The sequence below is a fragment of the Carex rostrata genome, chromosome 15, assembly GCF_964058835.1.
Source record: "Carex rostrata chromosome 15, lpCarRost1.2, whole genome shotgun sequence".
NCBI lineage: Eukaryota > Viridiplantae > Streptophyta > Magnoliopsida > Poales > Cyperaceae > Carex > Carex rostrata.
Window position 1 is genome coordinate 7,397,264 of NC_135932.1, and position 10,882 is coordinate 7,408,145.

The following is a 10,882-nucleotide window of genomic DNA, read 5'->3' on the forward strand; positions in this document are numbered from 1 at the left end:
TATTAATCTTCTAAGTTTGACCACTTGATTTTATAATAAATTAATTCGAATGTTTAAAATTTTCTCATGTAGACGCATCACTCATAATATAGACGGGTTTCAATGGTTCGGATTCTTCATTTGAAGCCAATTTGATGGGTTTTAGATTTGAGTTCACCAAAGGACTTGATGAACTTAAACACCCTAGTTCTACTTGCAAATTATTCAACAATAACAAGTTTCATTTGCAATCATTATTCTAAGTAAGCTTTAAAAATTTCAACGAATTTTAACACTGGCCTGAAACACATTGGTAATTTGCGGACCCAAAAAGTTACTGGCAGGGAGCAGAAGATTTGTGGCCATATGATCAAATTTCCGATCTTGATGACTTGCTCAATAACCAAAATCACAAAAATTAGAATGCCATTTGGAAAAGAGGGGATAGGATGAAACAGTGATACCTAGACAATTCCTCAACTACTGTACTATGTAATTTTGGGGACGTAAAATTTAACGTTTATCAATCTAAAATTCCATCCCACCTTCAAAATTTAGGGAGATGGTCATATCCTTGAAGATAATATACTCCGTTCAAATAATTTCCAAGCATTGAGCTTGTACTAGTACAAACTTAACCGAGCCTTAATACCCAGCTGCATAATTACCTGCTATGACACATGCAGCACCAATGAACAAAAACTTATATCACAAATCCAAATTTTAGGCAACAAAAATTGCGAGATACTTTCACCTAATCCAACATAAAAACTTGAATATGTGGGAGCCAAACCAAAATATGAATGGCTTTATTGGGGGCAGTATTCTTCAGTAGATTAATATTATTAGTATCTTTATTACTACTGCTTTACAGCCATAAACATTTGTAGATATCTGTGCTAGATTTTATGAATTTGAACTTTCCATGTCTCCTATGCAATTTAAACAAGATTCACTAAACCACAACACTGATTACAACAGTTTATACCCCAGTGATGCCTTGTTTTATTAATCATCACGCTCTTTAGCTCTGGTATGTTAACATCATGAGATTCTAGTTTTAATAATAACATAATCCCAACCGAACCCCACACCTTTAACAAATGGGAAATCATGTTAAGAAATGAAACAGATACAATAGAAACTTTCAACAGTCACCCCGATCCCTTGCATACTAATTGTTCATCCTTACCAAGTAAGACTGATAATAATAGAATGACTAAATTAACCCTCAAATTTCCAATAATCTTGTTCTTTTGCACAATTTCATTAGGTGCAATAGATATGATCATTTTATTTAAAAGATAAACTGTTTATTTGAGGTATACATGATATGCCATTTTTGTTTTCAAAACCAATGAGCAGATGTTATTTGAATATTTATTTCACATAGATTAAGAAGTAAAGAGATTAACCCATCAATGGTAAAGACTAAGCTGGTGACTGTAAAAACTACAAAGTAGCTCCCAAAACATGAAACACGATATTACTTAAATAAAATAATATCTTTTTATTTATTTTAGTGATTTCAGGTTAAAGTTAAATGATAATTGATATACAGAATTGGTTTTGGTTATGACGATCCCATATTGCATGAAACAAAAGAAAAAAAAACTGGTGACAAATCAAGGAATAAATAAGTCCCTTCATTCCAATTTAGATATATAATTAATAATGGCCAGACCGGAATCAAGTCAAATGCGGAGTGATTAAGGTTGTGCATTGCTTATTGCAGAAATTTCAAAGAAATAAGTTGATTAAAGAGAAAATAGGTCAACTATTTTGAAATTAAGCTGACTTGTAACCAAAACTCCGAGGCCGCCACACACACACACCACCCCCCCCCCCCCCCCCCCCCCCCCCCCCTTTCTCCCTCTGCTCATTCCAAGAGACAGTTCCGACCCTGAACTAGGTCACACTAGAAGTGCTCTAGTAATTAGTCAACTTCCAACCAATCCTGACCTACTATATAACCATGAGGTTATTTTCACCATCTGAACCAGTGCAACAATGTAAAATACCTTATTACGTATAAACCTACCAAAGAATACAGCAGTCCAAACAGGTTTTAGTGGTTTAAAATATTAAAAATAAACAATCAGAATATTCTTACTGACTACAATAGATGGATGATGCAAGGTTGGAGAGGCTTCAATCTTAGGCATAACCACAGCACAGTACATGGCAGTTAATGTGTAATAAAATATAAATAAATTAGGTTGTTCCAAAATGGAAGTGAATTGCATAATTCACCAAAAATCACTCAACAAAGCAACATTTCTAGTGGCAATTCAAGTTCTGATCCAGACACCAAAAGCAGGTCTTATAATATAACCATGGATAATTACTCAAAACAACAAAAAGAATTCTACTTCCAGATCTAGTAATCTCAGATAGTTATTCAACTCAGCATAACAAGCCCCTCTCATGGGGAAAATTTTGAAAAGAAATAATAGATATAAAAAACAAAAGCTATTAGACTGACTGTCATTACCAATACAAACAGATCTTGCGAACAGATCAAAAGAAAGGAAGAGTAATCAGACCTCACCAGAGGTAGCCAGGGATCTTAATGCGGATGAAAAGCATGGACATGACATAGGAGATGACGACGGCAGCAATCCCAAATGAAGCAAGGGAAACACGCACACTATGCGCCCGGCTCCGATCCAGAGCGAGATCCATGAAGATAATCCCAAGGCCACCGAGCACGAACATGAATCCAGACGACAGCCCCTCAATGATGTACTGTCCGTTAACCCGACCCGGTAGAAACACTACAGGTTTGACAGTGTGGGTTATCGGATCCTGAACGCTGCCGATGCCAGGTGGCTCGACGATCACGTCATAGACGATACCGGAGACGACGGCGAAGTAGGTGAGGAGTATGAGGGAAAAGACGGTCATCGGCGAGGGAAGGGAGATAGAGGTGGGGACCTTCAGGCGGATGCGCGGAGCCCGAAGGAAGGAGAAGGGGACGACGCGGAGGACGTGGAAGAGCGGATCCAGGGAGGCGGATTCCGACGAGGCCACGCCGGAGACGGCGGTGGCGTGCTGATCGGATCTCTGGCGTATCGGGGCCTGGGATTTCATGGTGAGGCGCTGACTGAGAATGCTACTGGGATTGTCCGGGCTGTTGTTCGGGATTCAGGGTAGAGTATGGTAAAATGGTAAATTATCGTAGGATACTACCGCAAATTTGCAAAGTAATGAAATTCATAGTGGGCCAGTGTCACTAAGCCCAACCGGGGTCCGACAACAATTTTGGGCCAGTGAACAAATGTTGCTGTGATGCTAAACTCGCTCAAAGACTATCAGCAGAAAGTAGAGAACTCGAGCTTGAAAAAAGAACGCGCCGCTTTGAGAGTCGAGAAAAATAAGGCGATTCCCGCCCCCCCGTTGCAGATTTTAACAGCAAAATTTTTGCTCAAAACAGCAAAGAGGTGAGAGAAATTTTAAAAAATGACCATTTACTCTTTCTCTAATAGATACTTCATTCATTGTGTATAATCAATTGATAATTCTTTCTTTAATAGACCAATCCTAGTTAGCTTTTTAGGCTGAACAAAAAAGTTCATGCTTCAAAACAAATCCAGAAAGAAAACAAATTAATAATTTAAAAGTAATTTACAAATATTTAACTCTAAAATAACTTGCCATTCAACTCTTAAATCAAAGGTAATTTACAAATATTTAATTAATTTTATTTTCTAAAGTAACAAATGTTAGTTTTCTCATCAACGTTGACGGAACTTTTATTTTTTAAGTAATTTTTATTAAGTTTTGATGCTTGAAGTGGCCATCTAATTTTTCACAATAAGAAAAAATAATTTTCTACAATATTTTAAAAAGTAATCTGATTTTTTTTTTACTTTATTTATTTATATACTTTTTTGTTTATAGATGGATATTGATGTCAGCAATTCTATTCGAAAAAGAGGCTGAAAAACTTGAATTATTCAATTTCAAGTATGAAGTTGGGGAAGATCTATTTATTGGTGTTATATCATTTTACTCGACTAAAGGATACACATTATCTATTTGTAGTTCAAAATCAGATAAATATGTAGCTTTACAATGTGATAGAGGTCAATTGTCATTTTAAAATTAAGAGTAAAAATACTGATGAAGAAATTTAGATAATTGAAGTACGTAACTTGTCACATAGTCATGAAACATCTGCCAATATCTTGAAATTCGAGAAGATCTATTTATTGGTGTTATATTATTTTACTCGACTAATGGATACACATTATTTATTTGTGGTTCAAAACCAAAGAAATATGTAGCTTTACAATGTGACAGAGGTCAATTGTCCTTTTAAAATTAAGAGTAAAAAGATTGATAAAGAAATTTAGATAATTGAAGTACGTAACTTGTCACATAGTCATGAAGCATTTTCCAATATCTCGAAATTCGAGAAGATCTATTTATTGGTGTTATATTATTTTACTCGACTACACATTATCTATTTGTGGTTCAAAACCAGAGAAATATATAGCTTTACAATGTGATAGAGATCAATTGTCCTTTTAAAATTAAGAGTAAAAAGACTGATGAAGAAATTTAGATAATTGAAGTACGTAACTTATCACATAGTCATGAAGCATCTGTCGATATCTCGGTCATCATTCTCTTCGACAACTAGATATCGAGAGTGTGAACCATATGACTCGATCTGGAATACAGTCCAAATAAATTTTCTTCTTTACACTGAAAGAAATATGAGCTTAAAGCTATCTTTAATACAATGTATAGTATGAAAGCAAAGATTTATAGAGAAAAGTTAGAAGTTCGAACAATAATTCAAATTTTATTGAGAGAACTAAGTGCTTTTAAAGTTCAATTTGTGACTTTTTTTATATAAGTATGTAAACGTCATTGAATAGAAATAAATAAAGTACATAATAGATATTTTTAAGTTATACAACAAATTTTGATAAATATTTACTATCTATCACTAATTAATTCACTAATTAATAATTAAAAAAAAACTAAAATGGGATTATGTAACGTGATTCTTGATTCCCCATTTGTTGCCTCTATTTCCATTATATGTCATATAAAATGATTCTTCATTTCTTGTAGCATCTAATATGTAATATAAAATGAATGTCCGATTACGGAGGTGATGTCTGATTTTTTAATGTAAAAAATAATGTTCAATTTCAAACAAAATTCCAGAAATAATATCCGTTTTTTTTAACAATAATAGGTAATACAACATTCTGCATTTTATCCCTACGTCTGTAAATTTATTTGAAGAAAATATTTCCATTGAAGGGTGATGCTTCATTAAATGCTTTTTTATTAGTTTCCTTTATAAAACATGGACATAATGGTCCAAATAGAAAAAATATCTCACCTTAATGCTGTCTTGAGTCAAAAAGTTGCTGTTAAAATCCGCACCCCCCTCTCCGTGCCACCCTCCCTCTCTCCCTCCAGTGTTTTTGGATCCCACTCCTCAATCTCCTATTTTGCTATTTCTTTTAAGCCCTCTTGATCCGAGTTCAACTGAAGGTGCTATCAATTCGTTCCATTCTCGTACTATCTATTATAGTTATATATGAATAAGGTACGTGTTTTGCTATTACGATGTTGTCTCTTTTCAAGCTTTTTTTTCTGACTTTCACACTGGCTGTTCCTCTGAGAGGTGACTGTCCCGGTCCGGTTGATTTAGTTCCTGGTTTAGTTTGATTTAGTGCCTTCTCAACTGCACATTCCTCTGAACGGTGATTGTCCCAGTTTGGTTGATTCAGTTCTTGATCCGATTTGATCCAGTGCCTTCTTGACTGTACTTCAGTTTAGTTTATCAGAAGAAACAAGACAAATAAGCGCACAGATGAAACAATCATTAGGCTTCTCTAATTCCAATCAAGCAAGGATTATCAAATTTATATTCACAAGATGCACATATCTCTGTGTGTTTTTTATTTGTTTTTACAGCTGAAAGCTTTCAAAGACACTTGTTGTCTACTATCATGTACCAACTGCTTGTAGCTCTTTGAATCAATGTAAATGCCTGTAGATTTTTATCAAAATGAAAGAAAGTAGAGAACTCTTCAACTTTTCACTGTCCCATGCTATGTCGGTCGTCTGGAATTGTCAATCCTATACGACTTCTGCCGCGGAGCATGGATGAACTGCCCGATGCTGGTCCCACGACCGCTTTCCGCTTCTATCTCTCCGCATTACTCCCCACCTGCTAGCACCACTCAAACCTCGTCCCCACCTCGCCCGCCTTCTGCCCCATTACCTCAGCTAGCACCTTCTATTGGTCCCATCACAACTCCCAACTCCTGCCGAGCATGCCCCCCACTTGACCACCAACTGCTACTCCTACTACCTCTACCCCACCATAGGCTACCCAACGTTCCACTCCACACATCGCCAATATCAATTTCCCCATTACTTCGGCCTCACTACCCTGCTAGCACCAGTGCCCATTCGTACCGCTCCCACTATAGCACCTACAACTCCTACCTACCCGGGCCCCACTTCCAGACCTGCTCCAATCCCCATCCGGCCCATTCGGGCATCAGTATAGGAGAAGACGCAGCCCCCAACACACCCACAACTAGCTATGTTCCGAGCCACTACCACGATACTCCGCCCCCTTGCCGTCCGTCCAAATAATGATCAGTCGAACCCTTCTGTTCTCACTGCATGTGCAAATAGCCTCTCACTGGATGATCCCACCATCCCTGATGCTTCTCACCTGCCCGATTTCACAACACACAACCTTTTTCACAAGAGGCTTCAGGCGGCGAGCCCCGAATCACCCCCAGAATCAACATGACTATCTTCAGCTAGAATAACTACGGTAGTGGAGGTGCGACAGTTCCGATGCTAAACCGTTACCTTCATTTTACTCGAGCGAACCTTGCTTTCATCTCTGAAATCAAATGTAATATATCTCGTGCCACTGACCGTATCTCACAGCTTCTCTTCCTCATTGTGAAATAATTGCTTCTGTAGGTAGTACTGGTGGACTCTGGGTACTTTGATATGATGATGTAAATGTTGTAATATTGGAAAAATCTTTTTATTTTGTTTTTGTAAAAATAGAACATCACAACAGGTCATGGGTTTTGGGTTTTGAATATGGGGACACGCATCATGCTGTATTCGCGTATATATGTGAACAAATTTTGTACTACTCTTGACTCTACTCCCTAGCTCTATGTTATAGGCGATCTCAATTCTATATTGATGAGTCCAAAATGAACTACTAACTTTTAGCATAAATTAATATACATTTTATATCCTAACTCTACTTTTGTTCGGATCACAAGCGTATGATCATACCGCGTAGTATAATTGGGGTGTCGATCTATAGGGATAGTGTATTCAATATTTAACAATATTTACTAGTCTAGGTTCTTCGGGTTTTTAAAAGTTTTGAGTTGGTGGCACTAATTGTAATTATGGTACAGGTGTAAACAGTAAACAGAGAGCCTCTAGGTTATTTACAACCCAAATACAACACTCCAATTGAAGGTGTTTGGAGCACTCTAGTAGTGTCTCTATATGGTAAGATAAAAGAGCATTTACAACCCTAATACAACACTCCATTTGAAGTGTTTGGAGCACTCTAGTAGTGTATATGGCAAGATAATGGGACATTTACAACACAAATACAATGCTCCAATTGAAGGTCTTTGGAGCACTCTAGTAGTGTCTATATATAACAAAGATAATAGGGCATTTACAACCATAATACAACACTCCAATTGAAGGTGTTTGCAGTACTCTAGTAGTGTCTCTATATCGCAAAATAATATGGTATTTATAACCCTAATACAACACTCCAATTGAAGGTGTTCGGAGTACTCTAGTAGTGTCTCTATATCGCAAAATAATATGGTATTTACAACCCTAATACAACACTCCAATTGAAGGTGTTTGGAGCACTCTAGTAGTGTCTCCATATGGCAAGATAATAGGGCATTTACAACCCTGATACAACACTCACATTGAAGGTGTTTGGAGCACTCTAGTAGTGTCTCCAAATGGCAAGATAATGGGGCATTTACAACCCTAACACAACACCCCAATTGAAGGTGTTTGGGGCACTCTCGTAATGTCAATATATTGCAAGATCATAGGGTATTTACAACCCTAATACAACACTCCAATTGAATGTGTTTGGAGCACTCTAGTAATGTCACCAGATGGCAATATAATATGACATTTACAACCCTAATACAACACTCTAACTGAAGCTGTTTGGAAAACTCTAGCAGTGTCTCTATATAGCAAGATAAAATGACATTTACAATCCAAATACAACACCCAGTTGAAGGTCTTTTGGAAACTCTAGCAGTGTCTCCATATTGCAAGATAATAAGGCATTTACAACCTTAAAGAACACTCCAATTGAAGGTGTTTAGAGCACTCTAGTAGTGTTTCTATATAGCAAGATAAAATGGCGTTTACAACCCAAATACAACACCGCAATTGAAGGTCTTTGGGGCACTCCACCAGTGTCTCCATATTGCAAGATAATAAGACATTTACAACCCTAATACAACACTCCAATTGAAGGTGTTTGGAGCACTCTAGTAGTGTATATATGGTAAGATAATAGAGCATTTACAACCCTAATACAACATTTCAATTTAAGGTGTTTGGAGCACTCTAGTAGTGTCTCCAGATGGCAAGATAAATGAGCATTTGCAACCCTAATACAACACTCCAATTGAAGGTGTTTGGGTACTCTTCTAATGTCTCTATATGTCAACATCAAAGGGTATTTACAACCCTAATACAACACTCTAATTGAAGGTGTCTGTAGCACTCTAGTAGTGTCTCTATATCGCAAAATAATATGGCATTTAGATTCCTAATACAACACTCCAATTGAAGGTGTTTGGAGCACTCTAGTAGTGTCTCTAGATTGCAAGATAATAGGGCATTAATAACCCTATTACAACACTTCAATTGAAGGTGTTTGGAGCACTCTAGTAATATCTCTATATTGCAAGATAAAAGGCGTTTACAATTCTAATACAACACTCCAATTGAAGGTATTTAGGGCACTCAAGTAGTGTCTCCAGATTGCAAGATAATAAGACATTTGCAACCCCAATACAACACTCCAATTCAAGGTGTTTGGAGCACTCAAGTAGTGTCTCGAGATTGCTAGATAATTGGACATTTACAATCTGAATACAATACTCCAATTGAAGGTGTTTGGAGCACTCTAGTAGTGTCTCCAAATAGCAAGATAATTGGGCATTTACAACCCTAATAAAACACTCTATTTGATGGTGTTTGGGGCACTATTCTAATGTCTATATATGTGGTAAGATCATAGGGTATTTACAACTCTAATACAACAATCCAATTGAAGGTGTTTGGAGCACTCTAGTACTGTCTCCAAATGGCAAGATAATATGACATTTACAACCCTAATACATCACTCCAATTGAAGATGTTTGGAGCACTCTAGCATTGTCTCGATGTGGCAAGATAATAGGCCATTTACAACCCAAATACAACACTCCAGTTGAAGGTGTTTGGAGCTCTCTCTTATTGTCTCCAGATTGCAAGATAATAGGGCATTAACAACCCTATTACAACACTCCAATTGAAGATGTTTGGAGCTCTCTCTTATTGTCTCTAGATTGCAAGATAATAGGGCATTAACAACCCTATTACAACACTCCAATTGAAGATGTTTGGAGCACTTTAGTAGTGTCTCTATATAGCAAGATAAAATATCGTTTACAACCCTAATACAATACTCCAATTGAAGGTGTTTGGGGCACTATAGTATTGTCTCTATATGGCAAGATAATAGGACATTTACAACTCTAATACAACACTTCAATTGACGGTGTTTGGTGCACTCTAGTAGTGTCTCTATATAGCAAGATAATAGGGCATTTACAACACAAATACAATGCTCCAATTGAAGTTGTTTGGAGCACTCTAGTAGTGTCTCTATATGGCAAGATAATAGAGTATTTACAACCCTAATACAACACTCTAAATTGAAGGTGTTTGGAGTATTCTAGTAGTGTGTCTATATCGCAAAATAATATGGTATTTACAACTCTAATACAACACTCCAATTGAAGGCGTTTGGAGCACTATAGTAGTGTCTCTAGATTGCAAGATAATAAGATATTTACAAAACTAATACAACACTCAAATTGAAGGTGTTTAGAGCTTTCTCGTAGTGTCTCTAGATTGCAAGATAATAGGGCATTTACAATCCTAATACAACACTCCAATTGAAGGTGTTTGGAGCACTCTAGTAGTGTCTTCAGATGGCAAGATAATTGAGCATTTATAACCTAATACTGTTGGGTTTGGGTGCTACCCTTGTACTGGCTTAAGTGCGGAACAAGACCGATAAACAAAAATTTTTACGTCTAACTCAAGCCGAGGATCTAATTCCATGATTGATTTCTAAAACTAAATTTATTTAACAATTAAATAAATTAATATAACATTATACCTTGGTTCCAAATTCTAATTGGAACTGCCGCTGCACTTGCCTCGCTGCTGCTGCTGCTACTCCTCGGACAACAGTACCGGATGTCTAGTGCCTCTATCAGTAGTACACCAGAAATGATCAGAGAGCAAGTATTTCTTCTGGCATAAATACTATTCTCGCAACACCCAGCTAAACAAGTTGTCTCGCGCTTGGCAAATACTCTGATTCACAGCTTATGTGTAAAAGCAGAGTTACCGCTAACTACGCAAGATTACAATCGCTTACCACTCAAATATATATGTCTATACGTATATATTTATAACCTCACATAATCACTATTTGAGAGGGATTCCGAGAATGTCAGGAACCTCACTTCCGCAGACGTTTAGTCAGGTTTCCACTCAAACTTAGAAATGGAATGGTATACCTTTACCATCACCCTCCACCCCTATTTAT

At 36.9% G+C, this 10,882-nt stretch overlaps 1 protein-coding gene across 1 annotated transcript; it reads right to left on the reverse strand.

Annotated features, from left to right (window-relative positions):
• Positions 1-2,278: 2,278 nt before the first annotated feature.
• Positions 2,279-3,160, reverse strand: LOC144566212 (uncharacterized). The gene has a single exon (XM_078316162.1). It carries the CDS (start codon positions 3,070-3,072, stop codon positions 2,527-2,529), a length of 546 nt encoding a protein of 181 aa, XP_078172288.1. The 5' UTR covers positions 3,073-3,160; the 3' UTR covers positions 2,279-2,526.
• Between the last annotated feature and the right edge of the window lie 7,722 nt (positions 3,161-10,882).